We start from the raw sequence: 22,107 nt of genomic DNA, 5'->3' as shown, positions 1-22,107 counted from the left end.
CAGTTTGAAACCAAAAGAGTTTAAGAGTTTAATTAGTTTCCAGTGGTATTCTTCCTTTTTAAGACAAGGGGCACATCTAAAATTTTGTAATTATTTAGAGTTCCTGAGTATATGTGCATGTGTGGATAAATGGATAAAAATCTGATTGACAAAAGCCTAAGGAAAAGTGGAAGGAAACTATTCCCAGAGTGCTAGACATCAGCTAGTCCATGAATTTGCTTGTACTGGCACTGGGATTTCTAACAGCAAGTGAGAGAACATCAGCTAACACTGTAGAAGTTAGATTCAAAGAGAGGATTTGAAAGAGTCTCAGACTGTAAATCTGAGAATGAAACAGTGGGTTTGACTGATTTTTCTTTGGACAATTATTTCTAAAAAAATTATGAAATAGCAGCAGTTCTAGTGAGAACACCTGGGAATTAGAGTAAAATGATCACTTTACCAAAAAACCCGTATGGTCCCCTCAGCATCTGTTCCTTTCTTTTGCACAAAGGCAAATTCCTGCCATAAGCAGAGTGCAGGCAAGTTCTGCATCATTTTTCCCATGAATATTGCTGATTACTGTACAGATGGCTGCATGTCAGGTCCTTGGGATCCATCTGTAAGCAATCATATAGGAGTCTGGAATTACTTTCCCAGCTCTGTTCCCTGTTCTGTGGTGGTTTGTTTCTTCATTATACTGAATGCTGAAGCATCCTGCTGCAAGTATCAGTATGGACTTCGTTGTCCTTATTTATTTACCACTCAGAGTGCTCATGGCAGGTCAGGAATTGGAAAATTCATGAAAGAGGTCTGAGTACTCCACTTATTATCAAGTTTAGCAGACTTTGTCTCATTAGTAAAAAGTGTGTTCCTACATTTCTTTTTAAAAATCTTGATATATGAGAAGAACAGCAAAATGGGTTTATGCAAATAAGTCCTTTACAACTACAGAATATGATTTGCAAAGTTTGATTTGAAATCTGTAGTGTCACAAAGTTCAAGTTATCTTTACTTAGAATTTATTTAGTTTTTAGAGGGGTCATGTATCAATGAGACATTTGAGAAGGAATACATGTGGGAGGAAGAATAAGAAAAGACGTGCTTTATGATGCCACTTTTTACATCTGCTTTAAGAAATCATATTAAGGTTGAAAGTGAGTAACTCCAAGCAGAACAAAAATGTTATTAGTAATTTGTTATTGTTTTCTCACTCATCAGCTTGCTTTTACAAGCAAGGCTGTGTGTTTGCATACATAACTTGGACACAGAGTTAAAGATGTCACCAGCACAAAATTTTTAATAGTGTAAGTAATGAATGCTAATGCAAACACATAAACATTGTGATTACTCAGCCAACTGATTAGTATATTGGTAAGAGTGTGTATTTTCCATTTCAACCATAAATGAAGCAGAACACATCATAAAAACATGGAAAGTGTGATATAATAGAATTGTTACCAAGTAAAATCCTGTGTGCTGTTTTTAATTTGTGTGAAAGACTGTAGATATTCACAACAGACTTATGGCAGCTATACCTCAATTACAGAAACTTTACAGTGTATTCATTCTTATTATGCCAAGGAGTGCTATGAAGTAGGTGATCTGAACAAAACCAGGACTACCAGACACTAACTGCATAAGCACAACATGCTGTGGTCTTTCCAGTATTTAACTCAGCAAAAGTGTTTCTGTGGAGTTTCCAGCCACAGCATTGCAGAACAAGAATACTTTTGTTCTAAACCATTAGTCAAGATATAGATTAAGACATTGCTTACTCAGGTAACTAAGCATTGTCTGTTAACCTTTCAGTGACTATTTTAACCGGTTATTGACCAGCTGACCAGTTTCAACATTGCACCCTCACCACTCCTCCATCTCTTCTTGGCATAGGGCTGGCAGGTCGAAGCTATGCTGACAATTAAACTGCTTTGATTGAAGATTTGACTTGCTCAGTAGGAAGTGCTGATGTCTCAGTGCCATGAAACTGTAGTCACCCTCCCCAAACATTTGGCAATTCTCATTTGAAAATGCGTTTGAAGATCTTAGTTTTTGTTTTCACATGTAGACAAAACCGGTATGATGAAACGATGGACTGGAGTCTTGAGAAACAGTGAGGAACTGATGTAGCTTATACTTGTTTTCCTTACTTATCTCTTTCACTGGAATCAAACACCAGCTACCAAAATGTAAATTGTTCTGCATGCAAAAGTATTTGTCTTTGAGCTTCATGAGTGTGCATGACTGCACACAGGCTTTAACTTACTGTTGATGATCTTGTTGGGGCTGCTCAGGAACATGCTGAATAACTTCATAAATTGTACTAAGCATATCCTGGCCTGGAACAAAGTCAGAGCCAGGAACAGATTGACTTGAAACCTAAAAATAGCAAAAAGTATTCCTACTGTAAGTACAAATGGCAAAAAATGACCAGAAATTAAACTGATAATCTAACGTCTCATTTTTTTTAATTTTTTTAAGTTTTCCTTATCAATGGTTTGCATGTGGATTTAGCAGTTCATCTCTAATAGTTCACATTTCATTTCCAGCCAGTTTTCATCACATTTATAGTTAGGCAAGCAATAGTTTTAACTTCAGTAAGGATCTTAGACCATTTAGGATGCAGCTCTCGCATTTAATATAGCAATTATTTTATATCAGTGTACCACAAGTCAAAACACCTAATAAAGGGAGAAGCAGGAGAATGCACAACAAAAGAGAAAATATTCAGGGAAAGAATTCAGTATAAAACTCCCATCAGCGTGTCCAAGAGAGGGAACTGCAAGGGATTTCCATAAATGAAGTAACAATGAAATCATTCAACATGTATATGCACACAAATCTGCTCTTACGTCAACTCAACACCTCATCTGTAAGGAAATCTCAGTCTTTCTGCCTATATACAACCTTTAGTTCTTCAATATCTCCACTTTCTTATTTTTTCCTTTTTCTGCTAGCTTACTAAAATGGATCAAACACTGACTTTATCCGCAATGCCATAAATTTGAATAATTGAATATAAACCAGAGGAGTTTTTCCTGTTTCTTGAAATTTTGTGGGAAATTAGAACAGATTTTATTGCTTGTACATCTATTCCATTGTCCTTGTCACCTCTCTCTCCCTCCTGGCCTCCTAAAGCCCCTGTTCTGCAACTGCGATATGATCAGCCTAAGGGATATCACAGTGTGCTTGAGGCTGTGGTGATTTAGGATCTGATCTCCATACTCAATAATCTTCCTATGGTCACAGACTTTCACAGATGCAGTTCATCTCTGCTGTTTTCTACAAGCCTTTTATCTCAGCTGCTGTAAAAGTCTGTCACTAACATTTACAACGGCACTCTAATCTTAGAAATGTCTATTTCAATCATCTAACCCTAGCAAAGGTTTATTAATCTATGTTTTTTGCAAATACATTACGTTTTATGTGAACTAATCATAATAGCTAAGTAGGTGCGACTTGATCTGACCCTGTGTCACATCACCACGTTTTAAGAGCCCTCTGTTACCTGACAGTATTGATGCTCTCTGAAGGTTTAAGATTGTATTGTCAGAAATTTTCCCTAGCAAAGGGAAAGTGTTTATTCTGTTTCCTCCAAGTTTCAGTCTGTTGTGCCTTAATTTTGTGACCTTGTTTCTCATCTTTTACTTGTCCTTTTATACCACACCAGAATGTCAGCAAAGCCAGAATGCAGAGAATTAACATATGTAGTAGGTTTTTTAATGCTTGCAAAATTCCTGCACCTAAGTCCTCCTCCGTAATGCATGAAGCTAACAAAATATAGTTGAGATATTGAAATACAGCTGAGAATTAGCTCGCATATTTTTACAATGAAAACTTTAAATACCCCCTTGAGGCTTTTCTACACTGCCAAAGCTCTATGTTGCATGAGTAGCAATTTTAGGACCAAGGGAGAAAATAGCATCACAATAGTTAATTGGTTTAAGTGACACAAGAGGTTCAGTGCTTCCCCATCTACCCAAAACTATTAATACTCTTTTAATATAGGGTAGCTGAACTGTGATTGTCTGTAGAGCATGGTTAGTTTCTTACTGCACCATGTTGATACAAATATTAAACTACTAAAACAGTAAAGAAAGAGCAAATACTTGGTAAACAATTACCATGAACATGGTGTCATATAGACATCTGTAAAAAGCAACTGAAGCAAACTGACAGAAAGATTCTAGAACAGATATTTGGTACACCTGAAGAACTAGAAAAGAAACTATTAGTTTACAATGTAAAATCACATACCCTAGAACTACTGGCAGGATCAGGAATAGCAACAAATTCATATATCCCAAAATCATCCAAAGCACTTTCATGCCCTAAAGTTAGAACAAAAAAAAAAAAAATGATAAAAAGGGTATTGAGATGTAATACAAACCTGAAAAATATGACTGGCAAAGTAATATGGCCTATTTTTAAAAACATCTGAATACTGCTTGTTTGATCTGCTCTAAACCACTTCCCTGCCCAGCTCCTAAGCTGCTGTGGAGTGAGGCAGGGAGCTGTAAAACTGGTGTGCATGGTGTTTGGCTCTCTCCAACACCGCAGATCAAGAGAGGAACCTCTTGCTCATCTCAGTAAATAGTTTAGGTAGAGCTATTGGGACACTCTTTGCTGGAAGTCTAATCGGACTGATTTACTTTCATTTCTTACAGAAATGAGGCCCAGTTCGTAAGTCCAACAGGTCTAGGCTGCATGAGGCAGTACCACTTCAATGTTTTATAATGCTGAGAACAAAAAATGGAACATGATACTACTAGATGCCATTAAACCAGTTGACAGATTGTATCCGGGACTTCACAAACAATTCGCAGTTAAAGTGGAACTCTCTTTCTCTACCCTCCCACTGCCAAGGAGATCTGAGTCTCTTGGATGTCTGTTGGGCATCATTCCCAAGGCTGCAGCACTAAAGACAGTGCTGAGATTCTCTCCTCTGATAAACTTGCTGGAATGAAAGACTCTCTGTGTTCAAGCAAATTTCTTACCTTCCTAAGCTTCATATGCTTCTCTATTGTCTCATAAGTAACAACTTATAGCCTGCTCCGATGCTTTGGTAAAAAGAGATGGGAACAGAAGTGCTACCTTTCCAAAGGATGGCTGGTCTCCAGCCTCTCCTGCCCAACATGATATGTAAAAGATTGTGGAGGAAAAAAAGGCAGTGACAAAAACACATTAGGTCCTAATGACACAGATAAAAATAGTATAGAACGGGTAGAGGCTAAAATGTATGTACTGTAATGTCATACTAAGATCTTATGATTCTGGCACTGATTGCTGCCATGAATATTTAGAAGTGCCATCCTCTCAAGTACATCGCCTTTCACTGCTGTCCCATAATAACACTAATTGATTTCGTATTGGAGAGAAGAGCAGAATACAGGTGACTAACTGGCATTAACAGCTAGAATTGAAGCCAACAAGGTACATGCTGCTGTGAACTCCAGCCATGACCTGAACCCACAATGACCTCTTGTCATCTTGGTTTTATCTTAAGTAAGCAAACACAGAGGTAGATGCGTAATCCAAGTGAAAAACACACTTCTCTTCCTTTCCTTCTTTTTTTTTTTGTATATGGAGATGGTAATTTTTTTCAGGAATAGACTTGACTTGATGTTCACATTTTGTTCATTAGCATTACCTGAAAATGTCTGTGCCTTCCTGTAATCAGCCTCTGGCCTAGAAAACATAAACATGTTTTTCAGTTTGTTGTCATAAGCCATGAAAAGAAAATTAATATGATAAAATGCAATTCTCTTGATGGAAAGGATTTCGAGACCCAAGAATGATTTATTTTTGTACCTGCTCTGCAGCTTCTGTTGTATCACTGAAAAGAAGAAAAAAAGAAAAATCATTCTTTTTTCTCTGATAGTCCAAAGGAAGAGTTGGGATGTGCTTAACTTTTACGTACCCTTGTATGGCTGATATCTTTTCCATATGAATAAAAAGCCCATAGCTAGGATCAAAAATAATGAAATTCCAGTTATCACTGCAAGAGAAGACAAAGATTTTCCTTTCTGGGCCAGCTTTTCCAATCCTGTGACAAAAAAGATGAGTACTATACTTAGTTTCTTGCTCTGCATAAGTTGCTACAATAACACTGAAAAAATGCATCTTTTGAAATTCACTTTAAGCTAGTAAAGCAGCACAGAGATACAAAATGGATACAAAACTTGGGTGCTTCTAAATTGGTAATATTTTTTTCCCCACATATCTCCTCAAATGGAAAAGCAATTATATGACTATCGGAAATGAGTCCAGAACAGATTGGTACCTAGAGCTAAACAAAGGTCAATAAACATAATGTACAAATTGCAGCACCACAGAAAGTAGATGAATATTCTGATTTTAGGCATAAAGACACCGAACTACCAAGAAGTGATGTGACAATTAGGTGAGCGGTTTGTGCTGGATGGGAGGGAAATCCTCCTAGCTGTAGGAGCTGTGAGTGGGAGAGGATAGCTGCAATATTGTAGTTTTTATAAAGATTTTCAAATCACTGACAACCTGGTTGTTTATTAAACCCCATCAGAAGCCAATAACTTATGTTTGTTCATATTCATGTCTAAATACATCCAAAATATTTCTTTCCATTTCTTGGATCTTTTTCAGAGATATGCATTTTCCCAGCAGGATTTACTGATAAAACACAAATGCAATATGGATATAATTACATACACAAAATCATGTTGAAAACATTTGCATAGAATTTATAAAGACCGGAAAGTGAAAGTTAGTAAATGCCAGACATAGTTGCTGGTGCACTCTTAATTTCCTTTTGCTCTGAATTGTACAGAATTCTTGTAATTCAGGGACGTGTCACAATCCATACAGATTAATGCTGCATATTTGTCTGTGACAACTTTATAAGTAAAATACAAATGTGTATTATTTAGCTGGATATGTTTCTAGTACATTTATGAACTCCTGTGCAGACAGTTTTACTTATATCTACGTACATCTCCGTGTAATTCACTTATGTTGTGCTGGCTATTTGGCAGTTATCACAAAGATTAAATATGTGGATTCCAAACAAGGTGAATCCCAAATATATGGGAAAATGAATCACCTTGAATGTACTGCTTTCCTCAGAAAAAAAAAACCAAAAACCAAACACCAGAGATTCATCCGAGTCCTTAAAAATGTTTTCCAAAATGAATAATTTCAAGTTTGGACTCATAAATCTTATCTCCAGAGGCATACCAGTGCAGAAAACAAAGATGTGCTCTTCACGTGTATTTAACACACTCAAGTTGACTCAACTTTAGAACTGAGCAAAGGCTTGTGTGCATAATGAGATACATCTTATTTTAAAACCTAACTAGTCAGCTAAAACTGGGTAACAGCTTAGTACAGTGATTAATATAATTGTAAATTATTGATATAATTGTTTTCTTGATGATCTTTAGCAGTAATTAGGCAGTTGTTTATAGTGCCATACAGATGAGATTCAGTCCCTTAGGTGAGGAAGTCATGTAAGGTCTTCTGAAACATTAAAGTTCCTGTTGCTGCTTAAAATGGGATTCCAGTGTTTTGAGAAGCACAGTCCAGGCTCTGTATTTAGGATTATGGGGACAGGAAGAAGGGATATGGAATAATATTCATAGTCTTTGCTTAGTGTGTTCAATCAGTGTCAACCACAATTTAGCCTGATTTAGCAGGATCTCTGAGGTTTAGCCTCATGTATAAATTTATACCTCTTAAGAAGTAATTGCATTGCAAAGTGTAGGCTTGGCATCTGGATCTAGAACTATCTGAATAAATACTCAGCCGGAAAAAAATGGCTGTAGAGGTGGAACTGGATACTTTTTAATTTTACATACCCAGGACAAAATGTTTTAACAAGATTTATTTACGCAAAATATTTGTAATTAGGAAACGTATGTTTCTAAGTGCAACAAAACACGAAACTGTGGAGCTTTCCCTCCTTTCTGGCATTTGAATGGAAATGTCAGCTGACTCTCTTAACACTTATTGATGAATATTCACATACATATCATAGCTTACATGAACTTCCTGGAGAAATATTATGTTTATTTCTATTGACACACAGTTCTGGTTGCATTTTATTTCACCACTAAACCCAATAAGTAGTTTTAAAGTGCAGTAAAATTGTAAAATTGCAACCATTATTCCTTCTGGTATGTTGAAAGCCATTGATTTGTGATAAACCCATGAGTCAGCCTGAATGATGGACATCTGCTCTTCTTGTTTACCTGACTAACAAATGGCCAAGCTCTTTGCTTTGCACAAGCAAAATTGCTTTCTTAAATAGTCTAAAAGGCAATCTATCCTATCTTGTTGAGCATTAATGTTATACATTCCTGATCTGAAAATACTTTTACCTATACATATTAATAAGAGTTATCAGACTTCCTCAATATCTTTTTCTTCACTGCATGCTTCTGGAAATTTTCTGAAAAAAAAATGCTTTGTTGCCATTAAATGCAATATGATAGAGGAACTGAGGTTATAATGTTATAATAAATGTGTTCAGCAGAACCCAGCAGTCTGTGCAGGGACTCATAAATATGACAGTGAAATATTTGAGCAGATTATAATAAAACCATTCATCATCATAGCTTGCATTATCATCACACAACAAACTAAAGTTTTTTATAATACCTAACTACACTGGAAAGGTATTAAAAACCTTCATTACTGTGAGCCTATGCCTAGTTATTTTGGTCAGTATTATATGCTTGAAACTGTCCCATGAAATGATCACACGGTGGCCTCAGGGCTCACAGCTCCTGAAAGCTGTGGAATAGCAAGCCTTGGACAAAATCTGCCCTTGGGAAGAGAGGGCCACCTTGGAATTCAGCAGATTTCCACATCATTCTATTCATCTTTAGTATTTTTAAAGGCAAAAAGTAAGAAACAGAGTAAGAGACACATAATTTGGCCATGTTACTTGTCATGATGTGGTTTGCCTTCCAAGGAAGCATTTCTACTCAAGTGATACAGTTCCAATTGGCCAAATATATTTCAGTGTTAAATCTGACAAAACCTCAGCATCCTCGTGGGCCTTGACCTAAGCTGTGTCACACTGTGACTAAAAACTTTTTCTGCATCTGACAGCCTGCTCAGATATTACAGTTACAGCAATGAATTAATGTTCTCACCTACAGAAGTAACAACGACTGTGAAGTGAGTTTCATCTCGTTTTCCGGTCACATTGTTGAAAGCACAACACATGTAATCCATTGTCTTCTGGGCCACTTCGTCAGATACAACTTCCAGATGGGGTCCATATTTAATTACACGAGTGGTATTGTCACCCCTTTGGATCCACAGATAAGTATTAGGAGGATTTGAATCTGCTGAGCAGTCGAACAGTATAACTTCTCCCATGTCAATTGTAAATACTGCCCCAATATTCACACCTTTGTCTGATTTAACTCTAAGTCCGTAAGGTCCATCTGCATTGGAAAAAAAAAAACCACACACAGTGGAAAAATTAAAATCAAAGTATATAATTAAACTTCAAATAGAAGCATAGCTCTAAACTTAGAATTTTAAAATAAGAGTAGCCTTTAGAATGGCTGGCATTGGATTAAATAACTTCAATTAAAAGGCTTTCAGTTCAATAACGTGGTCTCTACTAGGTTGATCTCAGACTACACCCACTTAAGACTGATCTAATTGCTGTTTAATGAAAAAGTACAGGTCTACATTGCTCAGTATGATAAAAAGAATGAAAACTGAAAACTGTTGGAAAAGCTGTGAATTAAAGGAGCAAGTCTTTCTTCTTCAGGAGCATATCTGACCCTTCCTACTTAAACACCAAACTTATTGGCAAAAGTAATCTCTCTGCACATTCAAAAGTGAACAAATTGCCCCTGAAGGATGTCAGCCTTCACTGTAATTCTTTGCAGTATAATAATTATTTGCGGAAGGTATAATACAGAGTGGGATGTGCTGCAGAAAACTTCAGGAAAAGTTTTCCTTAAATGACTGTTAAAATAAACTTTAGCCTTCCCCTCACTCTAGTAGGCTTCCAATATTTCAGCATTTATGTTTCTTTCAAGAGTAAACCCTTGTGCTGAAAGCAAGCTGTGTTTCTGAATATAATTAAAAGAGGCATATATTGTTCAACAGTCATGTGTTCATTACTCAGAAAATTGAGCAGCAAAGTATTTTTTGAGGTTAATCTTCATGGGAAAATGGGAAAGAAAACAATATCTTTAAATATGATAAGACTATTTCCCATACGATTTTTAACAGATCATTTCAGATCACGGTGTGTTTATATCTTTATATTTAAAATCTATTTTTACAGGGATCTAAGCAGAAATTTGTGTAGAGAATATTATTGAATTACTTTTTCCAGTCCGAAGAACTAATCATTTTAATGATGCTAATTCCCTAAGGGCTTACATGCATAATAAAAAATGCAGAGATCTAGTACTGACAGGAGCCAAAAGAAGAAAATACGTAGAATGAGCAGGAGACAGGATCCTTGAGGATCTATAAAGCTGCTGGCAAGTGAGCTCCTGCTCACCCAGGATGGCATAGCAAAAAGAGAGGTAAATCAATATTATGCCCATTGTAGACTGTGCAATCAAGTAATATTTCCACCTTCCTATCATTGTCCGGAAACATTAAGATAATGTAGCTGGATCTGGATGTGAACTTCCATGCTACATGAAGTGGCATATTGGCACATTTCAGAATCTATTTCTCATCAGGAAATTCAGGCTGAGGTTAGAGCTTCCTCTAACATGTATATTTCTATTTATTTTCTGTCTTTTTAATGACACGACATTATTCTTCAAGAACACGTAGGCGAAAAGCATGCAGCACAAAAAAAGCTATTTTGTCTCTGGTTTTTTTTCTCTATTTGTGAAGGCTTAGACAAGAGAATAGAGATTATCACACCATGGCCTGACTTTACTCCACTTTAACCAAATGTCCATATTTCACAGTGTAAACTTATTAAGCTTCTTTATTTCTCTGCTTATTTCTTAGTAGTATGCTTTCTGCAATCTCATTTTAGGGAAAACACAACATCTTGCGTAATATTTACTTGGGAAATGCAATATTGATTCACTTCAGCATGAGTTAGCACTGCTCCCACCTACATGGCAGAGGCCACTCTGAAGAATCAAGGGATTTTTTTAAACTCTAGATGCTAGGCTACTTCTTCACAGGCTCTGCAGATCTCAAGTCACTTGTTTGACTGTATTCAAGAGCCAGCTGCCCCTGTAATGAGTGTTTCTGGGAACTGCAGACCTACCATCATCTCTTTGGCTTGGCTGACCTCTCTCAGACTGCACATTTCTGTGCCCTCCTAGAACATTAGCCTTTCACAGGGAGTCACCCGTTATCGGCATTTACTTCCCTTTTTTCAGATGGGAAAGGAGAGTGATGTACTGAACTTTGACTTTTTAATAAACAAATGTAAATCCCCTTGTGCACTATTTATAGGCAGGAACACACTTTTTTTACTTTACAGAGCAAATCAGTGTTTTTTCCTATCCAACTCATCTTTCTTAGAAGAATTAGCTTTTATTTTCACATAAACAAAAAATTAATGGTAAGAATTGCTAACTGGTCTCTGTGCCCCCTCACTATCGTGGGAGATTTGACACAGTCTGCAAAAGAATCTAAATTAAGCTTTGCTTTTTTATCAGTATGATAACACTGCAGCATAAATAGACAACACCAAAAACACAGCTACGCTTTTGTACGAAAGCTGCAAATCAAAAGAAAACATTATGAAAACACTGACACACTGGCTGGGGAAGAATGCTTGAAAAAAAACAAAGAAAGCTTTTCTTAAAAATAGTCAAATGTTGGCAAGATCTGGAAAGTGTCATTCTTTGATGAAGTCAACACATGCCTTGGATAACCCTTCTGCTTTTTTTGAATCAGTCTTTAACCTCTCCTAAGCATCGCATACATCATCATAACCCCTAAACACTTGGTAGCTGAGAGATACACAGCTTCAAGGGTGATTCTGAAAAGCAGGTAATTAACCATTTCCTCTCTAGGTTTAAATATATTCTAGCTCTGGAAATTCATGAGGAAGAAATCCCATTTCATCTGCTAAATTCTGTCTCTGCAGTACGGCAGTTTCTACTGCAGCCTCCATGACAGCAGCTTCTTCCAGTCTTGAAACAATTTATTTCTGGGTCACGCTACTGCAACAGCCATGTTCTGGAGTGCATTATCATCATACCTAATGGAGATATGTAATTTTATTAATGAGAAACAAAGAATAAAACACAAGACTTTTAATTCTCAGCAAAACCCACAATGTCAGCCTCTGTGGATCGCTCAACTCTACTTCTCCTTTCCAGTATCATTCCCAACAGAAATCAGCCTCTTGTTTCAGTAAAGCCAATTAACTAAATGACTTGTAAAATAATAAATCACCTGTTCTGAGTAACAATTCACTGCTCTGTGGGAATATTTCCAATTGCTCCTATCATCATGAGACTGTTACAGTTTCCAAGCAGATGGCAGGTATTTACTGTGAGTTACCCTTTTTTTAATCACCCCTTGTAACTCCCTCGCTGTAATGACATATGGCACATAGAGATCCCAGAGCCTGTTCTGGATTGTTATTGACAACTGGTAGCTGGAACAAAACCTCCTATGCAGGCAGAGGTTGGACTGAACTATATGACTTTGGATAGCTCAGAAGTAAGACCCCAATTCCCATCACTAATTTGGATATGGATAGTAACGCAAGTATTGCAGTCTTTCAGCATTGCATTATTTTCTCTTAACTTTTTTTTTTTTTAGATATTAAATTACAAAGAAAGTGAACCCTCTGGAGCCAATCCTGTATGCAACAGGTCAGAAATGTGAATGCTGAAGGGGCTGTGTCAGAAATGAAGAGAGCAGTCCTTCAAAGGTACCAACAGTGGCAGACACCTTTCTAGCCTAATCTGATTTTATTGCACTGGAAGAAGGCTGACAGGTAGTGCTGGATAGAGCATTCCTAAGTTTTTTGCAGGTATTTTTTGAAAAGAGAGGTGTGTAAGGCACGTTCATAGCTCTGCAAAGTGAGGAAAACAGTAGAGGCAGCACACTCATACAGATGCAGCTTTCATTCTTAGCACTTTAGGTACTTAGCTGAGACTGTGACTGTATGAAAGCAGGCATTTAAGAATGTGCAGTGTTGTGGAAAGAATATGATTTTTTTTTTAATTACGGTAATGATAACTTAAAGATACATCAGTGCTGGTTATTTCCCTGTAGAGCATTTTATCATCATTCCTCTGTCTAATGTGAACAGAAATTCAATTCATATCTGCCCTTTTTAGGACTCTTTGTAGCCGTTCCTTAATCTTCATGTCTGCATTGCTGACAATTTCATAAGCTGCACCTGAGGGATCAGCTCTCATCTAACAAAATCTTTGTTAATTTTCACTAATTTAGGCAGTCTTTCTATCCTTTCCCAGTGCACTGTAGAGACCTACACACACTTTAGATGCAAGACCTCCCCTCATTTGGTTCTTCTAAGTTATAATTGAAAATAAATAAGTAGCAGAATGGATAATCAGAGAAGAAGGGGAAAAGAGGAAAATATGACATAGTAAGAGGCGTAGGTTTCGAGTATGCTGGTAGTGCAATCACAGTAAGTCTAGGGCTTGTGCTGTCTACCAGCTGCCAGATTACAGAGCCCAGCAAAAGCAAGAGTGAGCACCAGCCCTTGGCTGGACAGGAGTCCAGTTCCAGTCCTTGCATAGTGCCACCCACACTGTAACATCGGGTAAAATGGTTGTGTCTGAATAGGGCTGGTGGCAAGGTAGGTCCTGACATGTCTGATTTCAGCTTTCCTTAAGAAGGACAGTTTGACAACTTCAAACATGAGGACTAGAGCCTGGCAAGGTCCCATACACACCATGTGATGCTTGCAAAACATGGAGACACTGGGAGCTGACTTTACAGGACGGATAAGGAACAAAATTAGAGTGCCCTTTGTAAGATGTAAAATATAATTGTTGAATGCTGATTAAACCAATCTTTCGTTTCCTCCAACTCATTTCATTCATTAACACAATCTGTGTTCATAGTTTCACACATGCTTTCATTCTAGTCAAAATATATGGCTAGCTTATGGTTTATTTTTCTGCCAGCAACTCTTTGTTTATGCAACTCTTCTTGCTCCCTCATGTTTCCCACTTGATGCAGAAAGCGAACAGTCCTTTTAGCTCTGATTTTGCTAAGCCAGACTGAGTTCTCTGTTCTCATCTCCATTCCTTTCTGTTCTGTTTCTATTCAGTTTGAGATCAGTGCTCTGGGAACTGCACACATTATTCTATGTGTGGTCTCCTCTTCTGTGTGCCATGAGTATTTCTCTTATTGCCTTGTTGGAAATACCTCGCCAACACACCCTAGAATTACGTACGTCTTTCTCATGCCTGAATCACACTGCCAGTTCACAGAAATCTTGTGGTAGTTCAATCACTAACCAATCATCTCCACCTTATCAGCAGAAGTTCATGTTTTTATTCTCTAAAAGTGCATGCCTATTTGTTTTTTACTAGCAAATCTCCTACCAGTTCTATCACTCTGTTAAAGTCATTCAGTCCTCCCTGTTTAATGTCATAGGTGAACTTCATCGAGATACTCGCACTCTTTCTGCTGATGTCATTAATGAGAATATTAAACAGGACTGGATTCAAAATGATCTTGAGGAAAAACCTCTAATAGCAGTCCTTCCTTCTGCCTGGTACTTCCTGTACTTAGCTTTTTTTTTAGTTTGCTCTCTCTGTTTCTAACAATATGTTCATGTATACATATCTGATTATTTTTTCTTTTGAGTCACATCTCTTCCAGATCTGAAGATGTCTGTACTGTGGAATTCTTGAAGTTTGTGTTTGAATTCTGCAGTTCAGACTCATCTTCACCACTACATGACACTGAGTATCTTTTTACTATACTGTGCTGTGCTAGGGTAGCTACAAAGAAGCTCATTTTGAATGCAAGCTCACATATAATGTTGGCGCAACTCTTTTCTGACTGTTTCCATAGTTAGAGGCACTCTTTCCAGCCAGATCATACATACAAAGACAAATATGAATATTTCATATACTCACAATATATGATTGGTGCAATTATTTCACTTTCCATTGCACTGACAGGGTTAGATACCAGACAGCTGTAATTCCCAGTGTCTTCTTTTACAACAGGAACAATCAGCAGTGTTGCATTGTTTGATGAAAAGGTGTAATTGGGGCTGGCAAGGAGAGGCTTACCATTTTTCATCCACTGGTAAACTACCCTTGTGCCTTTACCCACAGTACATTTTAATGTAATATTCCCTACATACTCCACTACCCCTGAAGATGGTTCAGTACGTACAATTGGCTTTGTGACAGGAACTGCAAAACAAAGAGATAAGAAGAGTATAAAAGTGACAAGACAATATATTACAGTTTCCATCATGATACTCTCTGTAAAGCACTCAGATTCCAAATTTTATTTATTAAATGCAGTTAAAGGTTGAAAAAAGGCCATATTCTTAGCCGGTGACTGAAAGAATTGTTCTATGTGCTTAAATAAAACTAGACTGCATATTACAGGTAATAGGACAAAGGCTGCAGTTAGGTATAGCATAGCCTCCAGCTCCTGCCTCAGAAGCACATCACTGCAGCCACAGGAATGAAAAGAGTGCAAAGCATGACATTGCCCACAGTGGGTGACTTCCTCAGGATGGCTGCCTGCAGCTCTGCTGACTCCGGGCAACGCCGAAATGCACTGTTGATCTGTTTGTGAGGATGGCTGCAAACTGGGATGAGTGTGGGAGTTAAATGACAGCTACAACTATGCCAAGCCAATGTGTCATTCACTCTTCACTATTTCAAGCTCAAGAGTTACAGGGATCTACATATAATCCATAAATTAGAGTAGCCTCTTGTCATTCTTTTAGATAGTTCTTTTCTGTATCCCTTTTTTTCCCTATTCCCATCATAAGAAGCACAGTACAAAGAAGGAACTTCAGCATTTTAGGAATTCAGATCCAGGTGTCTATCATATACACAAGGTCATCAGCAGAAATCAATGACTCCTCTTTGGGAGTGACAGAGGAGTAAGACACTGGAATAAGTTTCTACAGGTGGGGTTGAATTTTGCCTTCTCAAATCCCATTGTGGTCTTCACTTTTTTCAGGGTGACTTGGCCACAGACTCTTCTAGCTTGCAGGCAGAATGAGTTAGCAAATGGTTGCTTATTTCCTTGGTGAAGTATTGTTTCAGGGGCAAAGACCATTTGAAAGGTAATGCATCCTCATGACTGGTAGAACAGCAGAGCCTTATGAAGCATTTCTTAGAGGTTTTTCTAATTTAATGTTATCTGTTTGTATACTCCAAATTTTTACTTATGATCCTGAAATATTAGTCAAAATATTTATTTTGTTTAAAGATGACATATTGTAGCATTCCCTTCATCAGCAGTAGAAAATACCATGACTTAGTTCCTAGTATTTATTCATGTGAGAATGGATTAAATTATTCATTATTTTAACTGTATACTAAGAACCAGTACTTCAAAACTATTGGATTTTTTTTTTCAAAAGGAAGAATCTATATTTTGCTAACTTACCATCGACGGCCACTTGAATCTTTTGACTGGCAGCTATTGTCCCATTTCCACGGATATTTACTTTTATGATATAATTGCCTTCATCACTGATATGCAATGGATTGATCATCAAAGATGCATTTGGTGGTATGAGGGTAAATTTGTGCTGATATTCCAAGTCTGGAACAACTGTTTGATTTACAGAGCCAAGCAAGTATTTTGGATTACTTTGAGGCCTCTCAAAAAGCCAAATAATTTGGATTTCAGAAGCTGTAGTGTTGAAATTGTAGTCAACAGAAAGACATAGCGGTTGGCCCTCAATACCATGGATGGTATGAGATGGTACTGTCAGCTTTAAGGCAGAACAAATACCTGCATAAAAACGAAAGAACAAACACATAAAAAAAACCCCAAACACAAATGGAAACACTGGAAAACTCAACTGAGAAATTCTGACAGAGAAAAAAAATTCTCAGAGTTAAAGCTTACACTTTTTTTGTATAGTTATGACTCAGATTTCAAGTAAGAAAGCAGAAAAGTCTCATTGACCTCAGTGAAACTAGATCTACCTTCAGAGATTTAACTTTAAAACATACGAAAAGCCAAAGGAAGGGTATTTGTCATCTCTGGGCAGAGCATCTTTTATTGTTGAAAGTTTGACAAAAATGAGAAAAGGTGCATTTACCTGAACATTAAAAATGTTTTACCTTTAAAATATTTCCAGTTCCTAGAGCTTATACTGTCTAAAAGTCTTGAATTGCAAACTCAATATTTAGAATTTTTTTCCTGGGTTTAGCTAGGGACAAATTTCTTACTGTTGCTTTGCCAGTAACACTGGGAAACTGACTGAAAATCTAACAAGTAGCACTTCCAAGAATTTGTCTAATTAAAATGATACCTAGTTATTATTGCTGTCTGTACTATACACATACGGCTAAATTCAAAAAACATTACTAAGCTTGCAAAAGTCAAGTATTCTAACTTTAGGAAAAAAGTGAATTAAGGTTTGCTGTTGATATACATGAAAACAATATTCTTCTGCCATATGATTAGTCCTGTTCTCTAAGAATCCTGCCTCCACTAGGGTGCAAAAAGGCCACTCCTCAGTCAAATGTCAGCTTTCCCATATATTATTTTTGAATAATTTTCCATTGTGTCATACTTAGACAGATGCATAGGACAGTATTGAAACTTTACTATCAGGATTGAGTGCATGATTTCCACATGAACTTTTTCACAGCACCCACAAGTAGAGCAATGGTGTGAAATATTGACATCAATGAATTGATTTCAGAACACCATTATAACTGAAACAACTTTAGAGATGATAAATTTAAGCCCAGAGAAAATTAACAGCAAAAATAGCTACTCATTTTGGATGATCAATTTGAAATATTAAGGATTGGATTTTTCAAAATGCATTCAAGAAAATTTTAATATGTTCAAGATGCAACTCTTGTTGACTTCAGTTGCAGGTTTGAGTGCTCAGCTTTGAGTGCTCAATATTGTTGAATAGTACAACGCAAGAGCTAAGTCAAAACCCTAGGAAAAAAGCAACCTTTTATTACTAAGATTATGTAAAAACAATGGTTTAAGTAATCCATCTACTACTGCATAGTAGTGCACTGGAAACTGAGGGAGAGAGAATGCACTGCCCAGGGCAACAGGCAATGCTCTCACCTTGCATTATCTATTCCTTTTCTCCTACTGAACGCCATCTTCTGCAAAGGGAAATACATATCATGTAGCCCTTCAAATACATTTCAACTTTTAAATCCTTGAATGAAGTCAAAAACATCTGCCAAACACTGGGATATCTGTAAATGATCAATTAAAAGATCTGCCCATATCCTTCTTCATTCTTTACACATGACATTGCTTGATTTTGAGGTTTGTCTAGCTGTCAATAAGCAATTGTGTGGTAGGAGAAGAAGCCAGTAACAGCTGCAGTGTAATCATAAAATATGTATAACAAATAATATTTCTCACAGATCTGTTGGTGTAGAAAATTAGCAAAACCCAAGCAGGGCTAGTGAGCACAAGTCAACTGCGATCACTGGTACAGAAAGCACCACCATAATACAGGAAGATAAAGAGAATTGTGGCTGGAAAACTTAATTTCTTCTATGTTTAAAAATGTGAGAATAGGAGCCGTAAATTAACTTCATTCCCCTTGATTCATGAGGAAAAGTGGATCCATGTAACTGGTGGGAAAGACATTTTGATCTGCAGTTAAGCAAATTCTTCTAGTAAAGACCAGAAGGAGTCAATGAAGAAACTCCGTTTGCTCTTGAAGTCTGTTCAGGAGTGACGTTGGGTGAGTGCAGGCTTTGCTGCTCTGCGAGGGTGATTTTATGGAGTGCCATCAGCATGAAGGAGCTCCACAGCAGCTGGCAGGGCTAGGGTAAAGGCAAGCTGAGACTCGGAGAAGCTATTTGTAGACAATGGTGCTCTGTTGAAGGCTAGGCAATGCTGGAATACTTCTGGCTTTAACAGAGATCAAATCTTTTGCAGTATGGAATATTAAACTAATTTCATAAGTTTTGATTTTTAGTTAAAACTGAAGAGTGTTATGGCTAATCCTTGAATTACTGTAAATAGTGAAGTCAACCCAATGTGCCAGACTCTTACTTCATTCTTACCAGGTAAAATTCCGTATAATTTAAGTCTATCTCTACAGCTTCCTAAATATAGTATAGATTTTTCCAAAATAATGGAATTCTGAAGGCTATTTTTTGTATAATTATGGTGAGGCAAGTGGGTTGTACCAAAATGACCTCCATTTGGGGATCAGTGATCTGTGCTTTGCTCCCATCTCACTTTGCTATCACCAGTATTAGCAAGCACAACAGAATACTTGTTGACATAAAACAAAGGCTGCAGATTTAGTTTAAATGAAAAACTATGACATAACTTTTGAGTTTACGGCATAAACTGAAACCTGCTTAGCGAGGTTTTATCATTCTCTGAATTTAACATGCATGTCTCCTTTGCAAAGTAAGTTTGGGTTCTCAACTACTTTTCAGAAGTGTTCATTTGGCTCTTCTGCTCTCCAAAACCCCTGAACTTGGAGTAAGATGACATTAGATCAGTGGCAAGTTTTTTACACTTTTTGCAAATATATTCATTTATGAAAAAAAGAGACACAACAGACCGGGAATTTGCGATTCCCATGTCCTGCAGTTCTAGCAGCAGGGACTCAGGCGTACTCTTCCCCATTTGGGGATTTTTGCCCAACAACAACTTCCACTGAGCCTTGCAGTTTGACATATTTCTTGCCTCAGAGTTCAATGTCTTCAATGGGCTTTGTGTCATGCCCCCAGTGCACCCAGTTCTTGCCACGAGACAGAGCACAAGCTTTTCCTGTATTAGGAAATATGTATCTCTGAGTAAGGATGCACAATGAGATTTCCTAGTGAACAACTGTGTACAACAAAGCACTCTGCTCCTATAGCAGTACCTCTTGTAGGATTTTAATAAACACCGGGAAAGTGTTAATGTAGATAAAGTGAATAATCACTGTATTTTTTTTATCAAAGAATGTTTTTACTTTTAAAGAAGAAATTTGATAAATTTCATATGAAACTACAGTTGTTAAGAAGTCAAAACTCCTGGCAGAGTATTTAGCTTAAAATCGAGGCAACTAGGTGAAAGCAGGTGAAGTTCACAAAGAAGGTAAAAATTGTCCTTACACATGAAGGGGGGATGTGCTACAGCTATAATAGCATATATATTCCCTTTACTGATAAGCTACAAAAAGAATTAAATACAGAAAAAGTGAACTATAAGAGTTTGTAGGAATACAAGTTTGTCTAACATTCAATCACAGGATATTCCTGTCAAAGTGCATAGAACATCTATTTTTATCAACTGCGTGGATAACAAATATATACTTATGAAAACTGCACCCAGGTATCAAACACACATACTATTAACTGGAAGACATTCTTCACTTGATTGAAAGCCTAATTTAGTTTTAATACCAAGTATATTTAAATATTAGATATAAATTTTCTCCATTAACTGTAAGGCATCATAATGAACTGCAAAATAATGTAGCTGCACTGTCCCAACATAATGCATTTTTAAAGAGATGTGTAACAGCGTCTCTATAAACTTTGGTTCAGAATCTGTCCAGCCTGACTTATAAATAAAAAGAACGCACAATGTGTATATCACTTAATAAAATGTGACAATACACCTACTCAATGCACATGTTTTATTTACAGATTATATATAGCACTATTTTTGCCATTTGATAAAAGTTTCTAGCTCCACTCATAAACCAGGATAATGCTATCCGATCAAAAGCTTTTAGGCTACCTTCTTGAAATAAAACATGTGACAATACAACAGAAATATCTTTAAATTTAGAATTATAAAACCAATCCACATTTCCACAATGACAATCAAATATAATCCATAGTTTCTTACCTACAAGCAGAAAATATATTTTGCACTGTAAGTCCCAAAAGAAGTTGGCTAAGGGGCTCCACAAAAGCATCCTGTCCCACCTTTTTCTCAGTGCTAAGCTGGGGCTTGGACCTGCAGCTGCTGGTTTATTTGCTAGGGAAATCAGCAATGAGTTAACAGGCCCTATCCTGTCCCCTGCCTTGTGTGATTTGAATATGTGTATACAAAGAACAAAGGGAGTGGAGCACCTGTTAAATGAGCACCCATCTTCATTGCCTCTGACTTTATCGCAACCCTTACCCAGCAGTCACAGCAAATATAACACTGAATGTAATAAATGAGGCACAGAATACAAAGTAAGTTCAATTAATAAAAATAAATGAACCCACCCAGTGTACAGGTTACATAGGTATTAACCTCCTTTAGTTAGTTAGTTAGTAAAAATACTGTGTTGCTAGATGGTTCTGCTTATTTCATAGTGCTCCAAAGATTTTTTTTTTTAGATCTTTTCCAGTGACAGACTCTCCTTTTGTGCTATAAAAAATATTAAGAGCAAGAGCCTTGCCTCAATTTTTTACTAGCAATTTTAAGCTTGTAATTTTCTTGGTTTTTTTTCCTCGGCATAAATATGACCTGGCAATGATTTTGTTACCTTTCTCTAAACAACATATAATGGGAAGTGTCTATTGGGCACCTTCTAACAAAGAATCCTGTGGCTAGAGTGGACAGCTTACTACAGTTGAGTTAGCTGCCGATTACTGTTTATTCTGCACTAACTTACGTAAATTTAAGTAATATTATTATTAATGTATGACTTGGATTTTGCCCAAGGCTGTCACTCACTGTACAAATCTAATCAGCAGAAAACCAGGCAACCTCCCACAGTGCAGTAACAGTTTACAACAGCAAATATTTGCATCGAGAGGTATGGTTTATCCATAGAAAAACACACTAAGTTTTTACTATACAGCACTTACACAGACCATTATGGATTAACAAATATTAGGCTAGACTGTCTCCTGCCTTGTGCAGGAAGAACTGGTAGCAAGGAACTGTTTCCCCCTCACTGCAACGGTACTGCAAGGTGCTAAGCCCCCACCAGAAGCACAGAAAACTCAATTTTCACTTGAGAGGTGAAAGTACTCAGAGCCTTCCATAACTCTTAGT

General features: G+C 37.1%; 1 protein-coding gene across 1 annotated transcript; it reads right to left on the bottom strand.

Moving 5' to 3' along the window:
* Positions 1-344: 344 nt before the first annotated feature.
* Positions 345-21,088, bottom strand: HEPACAM2 (HEPACAM family member 2). Its single transcript, XM_054059171.1, has 9 exons — positions 20,962-21,088; positions 16,549-16,899; positions 15,045-15,329; positions 9,114-9,410; positions 5,900-6,025; positions 5,791-5,815; positions 5,630-5,667; positions 4,237-4,310; positions 345-2,358 (listed from the first exon to the last, which is right to left on the bottom strand). Exons 1-9 carry the CDS (start codon positions 21,029-21,031, stop codon positions 2,242-2,244), a joined length of 1,383 nt encoding a protein of 460 aa, XP_053915146.1. The 5' UTR covers positions 21,032-21,088; the 3' UTR covers positions 345-2,241.
* Between the last annotated feature and the right edge of the window lie 1,019 nt (positions 21,089-22,107).

This window comes from Cuculus canorus, chromosome 2 (assembly GCF_017976375.1).
Source record: "Cuculus canorus isolate bCucCan1 chromosome 2, bCucCan1.pri, whole genome shotgun sequence".
NCBI lineage: Eukaryota > Metazoa > Chordata > Aves > Cuculiformes > Cuculidae > Cuculus > Cuculus canorus.
This window is presented reverse-complemented; position numbering and strand designations above follow the sequence as displayed.